At 37.4% G+C, this 17,659-nt stretch overlaps 1 protein-coding gene across 4 annotated transcripts in view; it reads right to left on the bottom strand.

Moving 5' to 3' along the window:
- LOC121958440 (KAT8 regulatory NSL complex subunit 1-like) overlaps positions 1–13,024 on the bottom strand; it is a 50,045-nt gene extending 37,021 nt beyond the window's left edge. For 3 of the 4 annotated variants that reach the window (XM_042507349.1, XM_042507351.1, XM_042507352.1), the window contains exons 1-2: positions 7,854–8,323; positions 3,357–4,815 (exon numbers count right to left, since the gene is read on the bottom strand). In XM_042507349.1, coding sequence (XP_042363283.1) covers positions 3,357–4,747 — 1,391 coding nt within the window. In that variant the 5' untranslated portion in view covers positions 4,748–4,815; positions 7,854–8,323. Of the gene's footprint in view, positions 1–3,356; positions 4,816–7,853; positions 8,324–12,963 lie in introns of those variants that run through there. The other variant, XM_042507350.1, reaches the window with a different exon arrangement.
- Between the last annotated feature and the right edge of the window lie 4,635 nt (positions 13,025–17,659).

Below are 17,659 nucleotides of genomic sequence, written 5' to 3'. Positions count from 1 at the left end.
AAAAAAAAAACTATTAACATATTTTTTTAACCAAATAACTTGATATCAAGATGATATTGTAGGATTGACTACTGGTGTTTTCACAAAATATTTACACAATGAGACTTTATAATAAATAACCAAGAATAATGTGGACAGAATGACTAAGTGAGCAAAGGCTAATAATAGAACAGCCAGAACATTCTGGTAAGTAACTAACTTAGTTAAGTGTAATGCAGCCTTTGAAACCAGGAAAATACAAATCTTAAATGTAAGACAATATTTAATGTCACATCACAAGATTGATAGAATATTGATATAATAAAAAGCCTAACAGAGATGTGTGATAAACTGATCTCTGATTAAACCTTTGAAAACTGAGCAAATTGGCTTGAATTTTTTCAAAAACATGGGAAGAAGGAGACAGGCAAATTAACAAGAAATGGCAAAATGTTTGCAAGATAATAAAAAGTTAGATGAAAATAGACCAAAAAAAAAAAGAAAATTAAAAATTAAAAAAGAATATGACCTTGAGAAAGTGCTACATATTTTTTGTCTGTATGATTATTTTAAATACATAATTTAATAACGAATACAATTTTCTGGACATGTTTCCCTTTTTAGAATAATATCAATAATACCCCCAGCTAATCTGCAGGGGATTCTTTTGTCACCTTGAAATATTTTTGTTCATAATTTGTGGGACATTTATTTGCAAGATGCTTATTATGTTTTTTAAAAAAACAAATCAAACCAATTTTCTCAGGTTCCAGTGGTTTCATTGCGCCTGAATGCAGCACAGGAAAACTGATGTTGATCCAGGTGTTAAAACAAACACACATTTTAAGTCTTCTCTTTTAGTAAAACTGCTTTGGCAAGGCTTAAATTCAATAGTTGTGAACTGAAAGTCTGTTATTAGCTCAATGTGTAACTATTAAGACTAAAACATAAACATAAAAACATCTATATCAATGGTGCTAATATAGACAGTGTTGCTTAGTTACTAACTGTGTACCTTAGCTCATGGTACAGCACACTGCCCTTCTATCAAGCGTACATATCTTTTACATAATGAGATGGCCTTTTTGGGTCAGCAAACTTCCCCATCGCAGCATTTACCTTCACTATCTACACAATTACTTCTATATCCTGCTTTAGTAGTAGTACAGGCTTTGGTCATTATTTATTTGTTACATACCTAAAGTACATTATATTCAGGCTTGAAATAAAAAACTACTGTAGAATTTTAATTTGAGAATTAATGAATAAGCAGAATGGGAACTTAAACAACTTAAAACAATTCCTCTTTGACTACCTGTGTTTACATAAATTATCATTTAACAAAATGAATCTTACTCCTCCAACCAAGGTTCCTACAGCTTAAGGCAAACAGGATTTTCTACGACTTTTTAAATGCCACTCGGAATTAAATTTAAGACCAATTTTACAGAAACTATAAAAAAAAAAAAAAAAAAGCCATTTCAAGTAAGCATTAAATTAAAATAATTTGCATTTTTAAGACTTTTGAAATATACAATTTAAGACCTCATAATACAGATTAAGGCCCTTTTTTTTAGATTAATTAATTTAATGCCTTTTCAGACGTTTTTAGGACACAGGAACCCTGTCCCATAATCTTAAGCCACATAAATGTAGCTCACTCTCCACTCTCCTTGAAAATGACATGCTAAAAATTTGCACATAAACTGCTCTACCACCTCCTTTGACCTTAACTGGGACGCAGACACAGTATGAATACATTACAATCAATTTTCCTGCTTTTGGATCCAGTATCACACACAAACACACAAGCTTCCTGTTGGGTTATGAAGATATTTGGGTCAAAGGTCTAAAGTCAACACGGAGAAGGATAATAAAAATCGGTGTTCTCAGCTCCGTTGTTAATAATCTACCCAATCCGCACAGGTCAGTAAGTCATTAACACTGCTGACCCACCTGCTGTATTTTTCCCCCCCGTCCAAACACTAATGACACAGAAATGACGACGCGAACTTCCCGTGGAATACATTTACAAACTCCTGCTGAGGCGAAACGGACACCACAACAGGCAGCGTGTAAATACATAAAACCCACACCTTCTGCAAAAAAAAAAAAAAACACCACAACCCCCGACTCTACGTTCCCATCTTGATTTCAGTTTAAATCAAAACATGCACCGGCTCTGTGGGCGCTCGCTCGTTCGTTCTGCAGATAAACAGAACGTTCAGTTTCAGCCTCGGCCCCACTCAGGAGGAAGCGCTGTGTGACGAGAGAGCTTTTTACTTTGAGCCCAATCCAGCCTGTGCCTTCACCACAGGATGATACCACCCACACTACTACACATGCTCTCTGGGCGAACGGTATCTCTACCCCTCCCTGGAGTTTGACCCAACCACCACTGAGGCAGACTGGGCAGTTATAATTGTCATTAGCACCTGCTAGGCCTGAGTAGCATATTGCAGGGACCAGAAAGACAGGGACTTACACAGGACTGTGGAAATGTGAGAGTAATGAGTTACTTAGGCATGAGGCAATCATAACAACTGTGAATCTAGGGCTGGGCGATAAAACAATAACAATAATGATCTAAATGCAATTAAAATAAATAAAATAAATGTCTAATGATTCCTCCATATTATTAAAGTACCCATAAACCCACAGAGGGGGTGACAATGCACCTTCAACCCCAGTTACCACCCGCCATTAACCAGAAGTATTAGCAGTAGCAAAAGAAGGCGAAACTGGCACTTTGTAACAGCCACTAATACGCACAACAACATTTTCACGTTACGGCATTCAACTTGTGCATACAGCAAGGTTCATAAACATTTTTACATGACTTTTTGGCAAATTTTCAAGACCATACGTTCTCTCATTCTTAAAACTGAAATTTTGGCAATTTTTTCTTTAGTTTTTTCAGAAAAAAAAAAGAATCTTTTTCTTGAAAATATTATGGTGATTCTGAAGAAAATATTTTGGCAATTTCTATTTTCTTTAAAATGTTTGGCGATTTTTAAAAGAAAAAAATTAGAGATATTTTAAAGGAGAAATTTTGTGCTTTTTTAAATCTTTTTAAAGAAAACCTGTGGGTCCAGGTTTTTCATGACCGTATGAACCCTGACAGTTATTTGTAGTGTAGCTGTTTTAACTGTGGATAATGTTGCACCATGATTACATTTGCCACATAACATCATCTATAGCAGCTGTATAATTGAAAATTTTGTTGTTTTATTTAACCGTATCACCCAGCCCTATATCAAACCACCTTTTTTTAATAAAAATGCTGCTTTTTAAGTTCCACTGGAACTGCAGAGTCATGTATGTACAGCCCTGAAAATAAGTCTGTTGTCTCAGTGTGTGAGGACACTTCTACTTACATTTTGACGTGCCGCTGCTCAATGTCCACTCTGGTGAGCTCCTCCTCCTCCAGGTCAGAGTCCCCTCCAGAGCTACTTTCTGTTACATCTGAGTCAAAGGCGCTTTCAACAGAATGAAGGTTGGCCGATCCGCTCAGATACAGCCGCTCCAGCTCCAAGGGCATGGAGCCGCTTTTCAGGAAGCGACCAAGGCCGTCTCTGTTGTTTGAAGAAGAGTGGCGTCCAGTCCTCCACGTAGCTGTAGGGGTCGCCGTCTCCGATTTGCGGTTACCGGCCAGGAGCCGGCTGAGAGCCGAGTCCAAGAAGCCGCCCAGCTGCTGCTGGATGTGCCGCTCCACCTGCTTGGCCTGTACAACCTGAAGACGTTTGCGCAGGCGCCGCAGCCGGCTTTCGATCTCAGCTTGGCGGCTGCTGTTGAGAAGAGTGCGCTCTTTAACGTGAGCATCAAGGCTGTCCGAGGAAGAGGTGCAGGGTAGGGGAGGCTGTGGCGCAGGTGTGCAAGACGGGGAGCCCTGCTGGCTGCTACCTGGTCTCTCCCTATCAGACCCCGGTGGCTGACTGGTAGGCGTGTGTGAATCTGCCTCCTCTGGATTCACTTGTTCAGTGGGGTTAGGGTTGTCGTGGGTATACGGGGAAAGTGCAGCGGACTGGAGCACTGGCGGTTCAAGGTTTTTTCCATCTGTATTTTGAGAAACCCCAGAGGAATGCTTCTGTTTAAGGGTTCCTTTCACCGGGATATGCCCTGATAAGGTAGCTGTCAAGGTCTCGGAGTCCAAGGGCAGGTTCTGGGACTGAGAGTCTGTGGCGGCAGACGGCTTGTCACCGTTCACCGCCACCACGCAACCAGGGCCGGACATAGTGGCCAGTTTCTTGGCCAAACCATTGACAGGTGCCATGGGCTGGCCACCTCCGTTCGTGCTGCCACTCATGAGGCTTTTGAGTTCGATCGCCTGCCTCTTCCTCAACAGGAAGTCTCCTCCGCCGTTGAGCAGGGAGCTGGGCAGTATCCTGTGGCTTTTCAGCACAGACTGTTTAATGAGGACTCCTTGCAGCTTGATTGACTCCTTAGTTGAAGGGACAGGTGTCACATCAGAGCATAGGTAGGAAGCCACCAGCGGCTGGAGCTTTCCCAGCGCTGAGGCCTGGGCCACGGAGTCGGCTTGGGGCTGCTGCTGCTGCTGTTCCTGGTCGCCGCCGCAGAAGTCGAGAGGGCAATCTTCGGACGCGGCCTTGCACTTGGCGGGGCCGCTGCTGTGGATGAGGATGTTGCTGGCGTTACCGTTGTTCTCTGCACTGGCCGGTGAGAGACTTGAGGATGGGGCAGCCAGTTTGAAGCGGATGTGGTGAGCTTCGGCTGGGGCGTCGGTGAGAGCGGGCGCCATCGCAGCCATGCAGTGCAGAGGGACGGGCACCGCGGCCTGCTCCACTCCACCCGCTTACTGCCCCACCTGAGGACAGCCTGGACAGAACAAAGAGAAAAAAACAGGGTGGAGACGAGACATAAAGTTAGACAAAGTAGTGTCATACACACATTAAACACATTCTACACATTTTGAAAGACAAAATTCACAACTTTATAATTACTTTTCAAGAACACATAATAATTATTTGCCCTGCTTTCCCATAATTGTAATTTCAGTTTGCTGGCATACACAAAGAGAAAATAAAAAATATATGTGATGGTAAACAAATGTCACACATATTGGAGTTATGTTGACAGCTAGGCCCACAGAAAATTAATTCAGAGATCACAATTTCACTGCCACAACAAAAAAATATTTTTTACGTATTCTATGATTTTTACAGTCTTGGAAAATATGTTTGTGAAATTCCATGACTCTTCCAGGACTTCCATGACCGTGGGAACCCCGTAAAAACCTTACTACATTAAATTCTGATCCTTGTTGGTGTGGGCGGATGTAGGGTGGAGATATTTTTCCATCAACAATTCCCAGGTAGCACTCACAGCCCTGTTCAGTGATGGACTACACAGTGTAAACAAACATACACAGACACTAGTAGAACATGTTTAAGTATTGATGTAGTACTTATTCTGGCAGCTTAACCAAAGTTTAATTTATCTTAGTGCACTCATAACTATTCTGAAGCCAATAACATAAGGGATGACTGTTAACTTGATACCCTAAAAGCTGCAAAACAGTTCTGTCTCAAAGGCATTTTGTGGCAACAAATGCTTTGACTTAAAAACAAATGTTTTTCCATATTAAATAATCATTTCTCAGTGAGTAGCAGCATGATGGTAGGCTCTACACATGCACAATGAGGCCTACATATGAAATACTTGCACTACAGGTTCTGTAGGCCTTTAGAGAAAGAGTGAGAGTGGAAAATTACTAACCGCCACCCAAAAAGAAAGTAGCCTTTCTATGATATTTGGCACCAAATATGATCACTAAAAATACACCGTAAACACTGTCTACTAACTATCAAGTACAATTTAAAAAACAAACCTATGTTACATGGCTACAACTAATCGAGTTAAAGGGCCCGATCAAATGAACTGGTGACTCATTGACATTCTGTTGACCTACTGGTTGGAAGTGTTGCTAAAAATGATCCTGCAAAAAGGGACAGCGAGGAAAACACTTTAGATGAAGAGCAGGAACATCTGAGATGAAATCTACCCATTATCTCTCTGACCATTCACTTGGCTCACACAAAATCCCAGAAAATGTCACTGTAATCACAATAATGCAGTTGTCTACAGAGCCCCCTCATTAAATGCATACCGAAAAAAAAATGAATGATAAGCACTGACCTTGGTGAATGGGATGCTAATGATATAGGTGGAATAACAGCAGACATCTGAGCCACTTCCCAGCGAGCCAATAAATAATTCCCACTATACACCCATGCTCGTGTGAACAAGCCTGCATTGTCGTTTACTCACAAGGCTCCTCTTTAAAAGAATAAGCTCTGGGATTCTGTTGGTGAGGTAAGAAAAGAGGGAAAAGCCGATGCAAATTGTCCAAACCCCACTGCCCTACATGTGCCCTGGTAAGTCAGTGTGCAGTCCACACAGGCAGTGTAAGTAGGTGGATTTAGGCCCGAGCATTAGCCCAAAGCACATGATGTCATCCTGACTGGGTTCCTGTGTCAATTTCAGTTGAACCTAATTAACCAAGATATGATTGCAAATAACATTATTATTAATTTAAATATGTTTAAAGATGATTAAGGAGGAGTACTGATCCAGGGGTTTACACAGCATTCACACTGATTGCCTGTGCGGCCATATAAAGTTTTAAAAAGCGTCCTTTCATGTAAAACAAGAGATAAAAGCGAGCTGCATCTCCGCGTATCGTCTGCAGGGTCAGATGAATGGGGGCTCAGTATTTCACCGCAGTTTCTAGTCAGCGCGCACTACGCCATGTTGGTATTTCCGAAGCAGATTATGCAATGCAATTTATCTCCCTAAAACCGCCCATTCCGCTTCAAACACACCGTTCATGCTTCACGGGAGCACATTAAACAACCAACATTTGCAAATGCATCCCTTTAATCCACATGCAGTTATACCACCACTATCTCTGCAAACTGTCTGGCTTAGAGATGCGACAAAAAAAATGTCCACATCCAACCTTAGCCAACCATAACGTAATCACCAAAATGTCTTCCTGGTGTTTACAAAAACATTTGTGCATTTGAAAGGAAAAGCCTGGCTCCTCTGCCCTCTTCCAAAGAGTGCAATATAATAACGTTATTTCGTAATCTTGAAATAGCTTCCGCGGAAAACCATAAGACTGTTTGTATCATCGAGCCGTGCCCGAAATAAATTAATAATAATAATAAAATATCAGCAGCCGATCTACGTAAACCAAACACCCCGAAAACCGAAAGAAAAATATCTCATGTCACTCTGAACACTGCGTGCAAATTAATGCGCTTCTGGCTAACGTTAGCTCGGGAAAGCTGCTGATGCAAGAAACACAACCTGCTCGCAAAGCTAGCGTGCAACTGCAGTGAAACGCTACCTGCCCTCATCACATTATATGGATTACATTTGAAGATTTTTTGACATTATTAGTTTTTTAGCACAAGTCGTGAGCTCTACGTGAACCTCTTTAGGGGCAGTAAACATTTTAGTCATGAGTACGTAACCTGCGCTCACCCTAGTGATGGTTTTACGCCTTAAAGTGATAAATATAGGTTAAAATGCACATGCACACACAGCAGAGGAGGTGTATGATATCATATTTAGGCGTAATAATAACACACACTGTCTGGTTATGGATCATAACTTATCTTTAGGAGCTATTGCAGAGTGGAGACATGGTTTGCATCGCAATTAAGACTACGGAAATAAATACAAGCAGCCTGTTTTTTCTACACGAGTGTCGGCTGTGTGTTAGTGGAGAATCTGGTGAGTTATGAAATAACGTGCATCGTTAGTGCACATATGTCAGAAGCTGAGAAGTTGGGAGTAGACCCTGCCAGTCTAGCTAGCTCGCTAACAAAGAAAAAGGAGGAACCTACCACGTGACGAGGTTGCACTATCCGAGGGAATTTCGGCAACAATCCCCTGCAGTTTTAGTGGAAAAAAACCAAGGGTCCTAACACACACTCACAAAAAAACACGGCCGGAATCGATCAGTCTGCCATTAAATAAATCCAAAGGAAAAACACGCAGCCCCCCCTACAGAAAAGGCCCGGTTGACGGAGCCGCTTGCTCGGGTTTCGTTCCGGATTCAGGGCGAATCACCGATCTACACCTTACTCGAGCAGCTAGCTTCGCCTCGCCGCTAACGAGCGAATATAAAGACAAGGCCGTGAAACTCTCCTTTCTACCGACATTTACTTCAAACGTAGGCGATTTCCGGGCAATCCTTGACCAAAAAATCCGATTCTCAGTGAGCGAAAGGTAGTCCAGATGGCAGTTTGTCGCGAGCCTTTTTCTCTCGTTTTAGGGAGAGACGCTTAGAAAATGGCGGCTAGCTCCTCTCCCTCGGATTTGAGTCTGACAAACATAGGAGGGCTGTGAGTGTGCGCGCGCGTGTGTGCGTGCGCGCGCGTGTGAGTGTGAGAGCGTGAGTGCGTGTGTGTGTGTGTGTGTTGCCTGCTGGTAGGCGGGAGACATTTCTCATAGTCGCCACTAGAGTAAAGGGCAGATAAAAAACGACATAAAAAAAGCTCAAAAAGGAGATACCACAGGAGGGCATTGTCTCCAAAAACACACACGGCAGCGTCAGTTTAACACCTGACAGGATTAAAAGGCTGCTGCTGGTTAAAATGTCAAGAAAAAGACATGTTTTCATGTCTCTGTGTACATATCTTTCAGTTTAACCACCTGTTATGTAACAATATTTACCATTTGTAATGTCATTAAAAAATAAAATGCCAAATGTGTGGATAATACAATGTATAAAACTGGCAGTAAAGTTAGGGACTGTATTGTGTTTGACAAAGAAAGGGGTAAAAGTACTTGGTATATAAAAGTGCAAAAATATATATATAAAAATGTCATATGTGTAATGTATACTGAAAAAATATACGTAAATATAACATGTATTTCGTATGTAAAGTTACAGAAAAATGTATAGTATGTAAAAATATAAAAATACTATATAATATGTATAATGTGCAGTTTTTATTACTATATATGTATATATATATACATAAAATGTAAAATGTGTTGAGTATTTAAAGTGTGCAGAAAATATAATATGTAAATATGTTATATATATATACAATATGTATTTAGTATGTAAAGTTACAGAAAAATGTATAGTATGTAAAAATATAAAAATACTAAATAACATGTATAATGTGCAGTTTTTATTACCATATATATGTGTGTGTGTGTGTGTGTATATATGTATATATGTGTGTGTGTGTGTATGTATATATATGTATGTATATATATATATATATATAAATGTGTTGAGTATTTAAAGTGTGCAGAAAATATAATATGTAAATATGTTATATGTAATACAATATGTAACTACTATGTTAAGTTACAGAAAGGTTATTTGTCATAGAAGGGTATACAAGTATTTGGTATATAATAATGTAAAAAGGGGAAAAAATATATTAAAGAATATAAATGTATAATGTACACAGTTTTTATTACTCATATATATAATGTGTTGAGTATTTAAAGTGTGTAGAAAATATAATATGTAATATAATATGCAACTACTATTTAAAGTTACAGAAAGGTTATTTGTCAGAGAAGGGTGTAAAAGTACTTCATATGTAAAAATTAAAATAAAATTGAAATGTTTTGTTATGTTTTTTTTTACATTAGTAACACATTGTTTATTATTATTATAATATTTCTATTTTCTATTTTACAGTAAATATCTTTCAGTTTAAGCACCTGTTTTTTATTCACATTTAAAGCACCTTTACACTTAATAAATTGATACATTAAGAGTTTTTTTTGCTCTTTCAAACAGCAAAATTATATATAATTATAATAATGAGTGCTTAATTTGCTACCTATTTAGGGACAGTTATTCATTTATCAGAAAAGCGGGTAGATAAACTCAGTATGTAAAAATAAAAAAATAAAATGAATGTGCTTAAATGAATAGATTTACTCTGTTTATGATTTTAAAATTATTCCTTTTGCTTTGAGTTATTTGTAAATGTACATATTTTTGGGGGTTGTTATTTTGTCATAACTGACATGTCGATGTCACAAAATATGTGCAATAAATATTTAAACGAAAATAAAAAAATCTTTCAGTTTAATCACCTGTTTTTAATCATCATTTGATGCTAGTGTAAGCATCATTTTTTAATCATTAAGTTATTTCTATTTTATATTTTAGATACATTAAAGTATTTTATTTTATATTTTATAAGCATATTTAATGTTGTTATATTTTTTTACATACTTTGTTATAAATATTTCCACTCTACTCCACGATTTGTACAACAGATATGTTTCAGTTTTATCACCTGTTTTTATCACATATACGAGTGTTAACATTTTAACTTCCCTCTGCACTGCCCCCTCCCCTCTCATAAATATTGAACAGTCCCTTAGAGGGGCCCACCCCTCTGAGCACGCTGAGGCCGGCTCTCATGTCCCTTTTAACAGGAAGTAGATGGCGCAGCACTTCTGCAGCCAGCGGCCACGTGACGGCGCTGTTCTGCACCGTTACAGCCACAGCCCGAATCTAATACTACAGTGTACACACCGAGGACACTTACATTTCAGCCAGTCAATAAATGAACATCATTAATAATCAATTAATTGTCTGTTTTTTTTAAAAAAAAAACTTTTGCTGTCCTCACTCACAGCTGACCCGAAGGTCAGGTGTTTTCAGGGCGGGGCTTGGACTGAACTTTTTTTCTGATTTTGTTGATAATTTGAGGTTTTCATGCAGCCCAGCATCTTACTGCACATCTTTAAGGTGCTGTATTTTCCTTAGTTTTATGCAGTTTATATTCTCTATTTTGATGCTTATTCTTATTAATAATGTAAGTGGGCTTATTTTATTTTCCATTTTATTTTAAGCATTCTGAGCATTCGATTTTTATCCTTATTTTATCTTACTTTTACGAGTATTACTAAGTGTGGAGATGTATTCTATGTTTTCTATCCTGATCTTATTTTGTTTTTACAGGCAGGTTTTGTCATGTCTTTTTGTCTTTTATGTCTTTTGATGTGAAGCACTTGGTGCATGTAACATTTGGGCTGCATTTCTTATATTAAAGGTGCTATACAAATAAAGTTTATTATTATTTGTATAATTATTATTATTTATGATTTTTTTGGATTTTGTAAAGATATACCTGACTTAAAGTGTTATTATTTATAGTTTCACTGCTGCAAATGCTGCACTGTGTTTTAATATATTCATATCTCCCCTTTACTGATTATCCAATAAATGACCCACTGTGCTTATTACTCTGCACTTATGTCTACAACTCAATTTCACTGTCGCAGTACTTGTTCCATGATAATAAAGTTTTATTTTATTTAATCTAATCTTTAATCTATCTATTTAATAATAACCACACATTATTACAAATTTTACTACTGGAAATTAGAGTTTTCAGTGTATTTGCACATATATGAGACCTTGCAACTAGCACTTTTAGTAGCTTGCTTTTTTTTGGTTTATGAGAAAATGAATCCCCTTATTTCACAGCATATAGCTCAAAATTCAGATGAAGAGTTGGATACATTTAGTTGGAAAATGAAAGTGTGTTTTCAGCGTTACAGTGACCAGTAAAACACGTGACGCTGATATCTTATCTGTGGATTCATAACTTCCTCAGTTACTTTATCGTGTTCAGTTGCTTGGTGTTTTTTTTGGCCCTTATTATAAATAAAACAATAATTTATAGATTTCTCAATTTTTTTGAAATACTACACTGTACAGGTAAAATGTCACTAAATTCTCTTATTATATATTCTTGTTACATATTTGTCATGTAACTGTACAATTTTTTCACCACATTTTTACTGTTAATTTTTCTATTTTATATTTATAAGTCCCTGAGTGCTGTAGTACTTTGCCTTACTTTTATTTTTTATTTTATACTCTTAGTTTAATGTCTGCACCAAAAACCAAAGCAAATTCCTTCCAAGTGGAAACCTGTTTGAAAAAAACTCCACTTCTGATTATTTAAATTAAAACAATCATTTTAGATAATTTATTTTTAATTTTTTTTTTTTCTGCTGTTCTTCACAAAGGCAATGTCAGTGAGTACAATACTGACATTTCATCTTTTTTTTAAGGAAGTTTAAATTTCTGTTACTCACCAATTTGTACTGTTTGGTTTAGTGACTTCCGTTTATCACCTACGATTTTAAATAAACAACCTTTTATCGCTTCCTGCACAGGAAGATTTTAGATGTTTACAGTGTTGTTTTGCATCCCTGCCTGTGACTTGTTAAATAATGCAAATGAATGCATAACACTTATTTCTTGCAGGTCTTGCATGGCTTCTGTGTATTATCAGACTACCAGAGTCGACATGCATAACAAATAAGTGATTATCAGTGTGTGTGTGTGTGTGTGTGTGTGTGTGTGTGTGTGTGTGTGTGTGTGTGTGTGTGCGTATGCGTGTGTGTAAGAGAAAAACTGTCTATATCCGCCTGTTCTGAAAAATTATTTCAAATTGATATCTACATAAAAGTCTCGGGAGGCAAACTGCAATCGTCAGGGGGAAACGGGTGATGTTTTGGATCATTATTCAGTAAGTTATCCTTGTCTGCTATACTGGAAATTTCCAAAAACGTCCATCCATGCATCTCCTTATCCTGTTCCAACAGGTTATGTAAAGTGGCTAAACTTCTAGCCTCCAAATCCACATCCTCCATCCTCCAGCTCCTCCAGGGGGATTCAGGAGTGCTCCTCCACATTTTGCTAGAATATGTAATCCATCCAGTCTGGCATGCGCATCGTCTGGATTTCCTAATAAAATGCACCTCATGTCGCTCCATCCAAGGCGAAAGGGCAGCCAGACACCAGAAAAAGGGCACTTATTTCTGGCCACCAGTATCTGCAATTTCTTCCTTTTTGTGGTCGCCGCTCAGAGCCCATGAGCACTGCAGAGGCTCGGTCAGAAACACACAAAAATTTAAAACTAAATACTAATAATAATTAATATTTAGAAATACCTTTAACTCCATTGTGGAAATATTCCATCCAATAATCCAACAGGCCATAATTCCAGTTACCGCACACGGGAACACCATGACACCTAAAAACAAAGAAGAAAAAATAAACAAACATTAGTTTAATCTTGATTTTGTGTGTGTGAGTGAATGTGTAATTAACATATGTTGCACATATTGTGTATATTGCATTTATTTCTTATTTTTATTCCTACTTATGTATATATCCTGTGGTGTATTGTCGTTTTATATGCATATTTTTATATTTCTAAGGGACTGTTCGTTATTTATGATAGAGAGGCAATTTCGGTACGTAGCTAGGGACGGATTTCGAAACGTCACGTGATCGGTACCAAACCCGGACAGATTAAGTCTCCGTTAATGAATGAAACCATTAAAATGTTCAACAAACTAACTGTAGCATAGCATAAGACCAGTGTCATTGGGTCACATAGCTAATAATGATATGAAATAGTCACCATATCCTGCAAGAGCTAATCAAGAGCAGTTTGGTTTGATTTGCATGACACTTACTGAGGCAGGATTTTGGGCTGAGGAAAAGGAGCTCACATCAAATACAATGATAAACGGGTGCAATGCCAGCTTCTACCAGCAGATGCCAATGTAGAGCTAATAGGTTTTGAAACATTTCAAAGGTTCAAATGGTTTAAAAGTATTGAAGCGTTTCAAAGTTTCGCATTTGCCATCTCTAATTTACGACAGGAGAGGGAAGATGCAAAAAGTGGGAAGCATGTCAAATCATGTTTTAACCCCTAGAGAGTGACTTACATTTTTATTTGGGCTTAGAAGAGGGGTATACAACTTTAAATGGTTGTACTTTGTTTTAGTTTACCAATCATTTTTAAAGAAGAGGTGTTTTAATGTATACTAATAAATTCAGGCTCTCGTAGAAGGTAGGAATAACATGTCTGACTTTTGAAAATGTCCGTAGTCTTTCCTAAAAAAAACTACTTCTATCACAAGACTGGTTTTATCTAAGATGTCTATTTTATTGCTATCTTGCTGATTTTAATTCTCATTTATTATCTTGATTTTAGTTTTGGCTTTCTTACAGTTTGTACTTATTGTATTATGTGTGATGAGTAAAACAGTGAACACACAACTGAACAGAAAACTGTGTTTTGAGAGGTGCTTTATAAATGGTAAGGCAGCTTTAACAGAGTAATTCAAAGTGCTTCACAGAGCAATAAAATATTAAACATAATAATGGATACAGTTTACAATAAAAGGGTAAAGAGATAAGATATAAAAGGTCAAATTACTAACTAAATTATTTAGAATAAAAAATAAAAAAAGGTCTTATTATGATTATTATTATTATTATTACAATCTTTAAATTGAAGCACGGTGCACAAGGTTAATTTTGAATTTTTTTTTACATAGTTTGTACTTTTTGTTTTTACTTCTATAACTCTTCACTTTGCATCACTGTAACAAACCACAGTCCCAATGAAGTATTATTACTATTGAAAGTGTTTTACAGAGCAATAAAATATCCATAAAAGATACAGATACATTACAATAAAGACTAAAGACACTAAAAAATATTATTTAATAATTTAAAATTTAAAATAAAAATTAAGGAATACGTTTTTATTACTATTATTGTCATTATTATTATTACAATTTTTAAATTGAAGCATATTGTATTAATAATAATACTTAGTGTTTTACTGTAAGTCAAAATGCTTTAAAGAGCAATAAAATATATAAACATTATTAAGGACAAGATTTACAATAAAAGAGTAATGAGTTAAGATATATAAAGTTTTTTATTATTTAATAATTTAAAAACTAAAAAAAAATTAAGGTCTTACTGTTATTATTATTATTAATTATTACAATTTTAAAATTGAAGCATATTGCACATACTTAATGAATTACTGCAATTCAAAATGCTTTAAAGAGCAATAAAATATATAAAAATCATTAAGGATACAGATTTACACTAAAAGCGTAAAGATTTAAGATGTAAAAAGCAAATTAATTACTAAATAATTTAAAAGTTACAACTAAAGATGATAAGGTATTATTATTATTATTACTACTGTTATTGTCGTTATTACTATTATTACAATTTTAAAACTGAAGCACATTGTACTCACTTAATTGTAATACTTCCACATACTTGTTACTTTTTACTCCTGCTTCTATAGTTTTTGTACACTTTCCTTCCCTGTAACGAACCGCAGTTTAAATAAAGTATTTCTGATTTTGATGTCCAGCTGGCAGGCTAACGCTAGCTGCTGCTAACGTTAACGTTATCACTGCAAATTTATAATGAAAAAGTTTTACGCGCTCAACAATGCGGACACCGAGCTCGGAAATTTAACGCTAAGTCACGAGGAGTGTTTTCTTTATTGAGTGCTCGTGTCAAAGACGGCGGAAACGAGATTTTAGTGACACATTAACGTTACTTTCTGCAGCGCTGGCTGAGCGGCTAACGTTAGCATGCTAATGTTTGAGCTAACTGGCCAATAACAGACAGCTGAGCTAGCGGGCTAACGCTAGCTAGCTGGTTTGCTTCCCACACTGACTTCTCAATGACCGTTTTTGGTTTTTGCACGTTTTATCGGAAAAAGTGCCCCAAAAAAAAATCCAACCTGCTCAAATCGAACAGCCGATAGTTTGACCGAGTGAGCGTTTTTTCCTGACAAGCGGCGCGTCGGTTAATTTAGAGAAAAATAACACGAGAAAATCTTTCTTACCTGCCTGTCCTGTTACTAACCGTTTACGACTTGATAACAACCCACCCCCCGCGCTCCTATTGGTCGACGCGCCGATTCCAGGCTTCTCATTGGCTCCCAGCGGCTGCCAGTCTTCTCAAATGCCCGTACAGCGGAAATGTGTGGGACGGAAAGTTCATAGCACGAAACTTCATCATCCAAAAAATATTGTCTTCATGTGAAAATGTCTTCACGTTGTTTATAAATGGCTCTTTTGACTGCGCAGTTACACGAGCGTGGCTCACGGCGCAGTGCGCGCGAGCTGCTCGCGGTGCAGCCTGCTGCGTTTTCACTGTGTAATATCTGATATTTTGGCTGCTTTGTCTCTGAGGCTGCAGAAATGCACAGCTGATTTTAGCTGCACGGTATGAAACACATGCAGATGACGATGATGGCTGCAGACCAGCTTTTTCAGACGTTTCAGCTGATATTATTTCTTGCATCAAACGCTAAAAGGTTTTGCTGCAGCTGTTTGGAGGAGATTTGAATGATCTGAGTGTCTCATGCAACAAAAACACAGTGATGCACACTGGGAATAGCTTTGTATGAAACAGGATACTAAAACAGAGCTTGTTTATCCAAAAAAAGTGTCAGTGGAGGATCCCCTGCACCCCCGACACAGGTCCTAGCTAAGACCCTAATGTCTTAAAATACTAGAAAGTCCAAAAAATGTCCTAAAACCCCAAGAAACACCTTAAATCCTAGAAATTTCCTAAAATACTAGAAATTTGCTTAAATCTGAGTAATGCCCTAAAATTCAAGAAATTTCCTTAAATACTAGAAAGTCCAAAAAAATGTTCCAAAATCCTGAAAATGTCCTAAAACCCTGGAAATATCTTAAATCCTTGACATGTCCTAAAACCTGAGAAACGTACTAAAATTCTAGAAATTACCTAAAATCCTAAGAACATACCAAATCCTTAAAATGTCCTGAAATTCTAGAAATATCCTAAAATCAGAGAAAAATCAGAGAAAATCCTAAAATCCGAGAAATGTCCTAAAACCTAACACCCTAGAAACATCCTGAAATACTAAAAAAATGTCCTAAAATTCAAGAAATGTCCTAAAATACTAGAAACGTGCTAAAATCCCCCAAAATATCCCAAATCCTTAAATGTCCCGAAATACTAGAAATATCCTAAAATCCGAGAAAAATCTGAGAAATGTCCTAAAACTTAAAACCCCAGAAATGTCCTTAAAAAACAGAGTAACGTCCTAAAATCTGAGAAATGTCCTAAAATCCTGGGTTAGTGTTCAGGACTGTATTCTGAACAGTTCCATGTTTTTATTTAAAGCTAAATGAGGATCTTTTTTTCGGGTTTGAGGACGTTTGGGGCCTAAATGACCTCAGCCCGGGGCTCAATTTTCTGTTTTTTTTTTTTGTTTTTGTTTTTTTTTTATGCACACAACATACGGCCCGAGGGCCAAATCTGGTCCCTGATAGGGTGCCGGATGGCCCCCCAACCATTTTTAGAATTCACAATAAAAAAGTGATTCACACTGGGACTGTGAATGTTTTTGTACTTTTAGTAAACATAAAGTGTCAGAGTGCATAAAAAAAACATCAAAATAGTTTATTAAAATAAAAAAATGCCAGTGGAGGATCCCCCGAACCCCAAACACAGACCCAAGCTAAGACCAAAGTGTCCTAAAATCCTAGAAACATAAACAGGGCTTTGTAGGACATTTCCTTAAATGTTTATACTTGTGAAAGGTGTGTGTGTGTGTGTGTGTGTGTGTGTGTGTGTGTGTGTGTGTGTGTGTGTGTACGCAGCACAATAAAAGTGACGATCCAGATTTCAAAGGTTTAAGGTGTCGGACGAGAGACTGAACTCAGAGACTGAACTCGTCCTGCTCAGCAGCGTCCACTACGTGAACCACATCTGTCTCTGCTCAGCTCTTCATTACTCGCTCTGGCTCTTATATATATCTATACGTGAACCACATCTGAG

Source organism: Plectropomus leopardus, chromosome 19, assembly GCF_008729295.1.
Source record: "Plectropomus leopardus isolate mb chromosome 19, YSFRI_Pleo_2.0, whole genome shotgun sequence".
In the NCBI taxonomy this organism is placed as follows: Eukaryota; Metazoa; Chordata; class Actinopteri; order Perciformes; family Serranidae; genus Plectropomus; species Plectropomus leopardus.
This window is presented reverse-complemented; position numbering and strand designations above follow the sequence as displayed.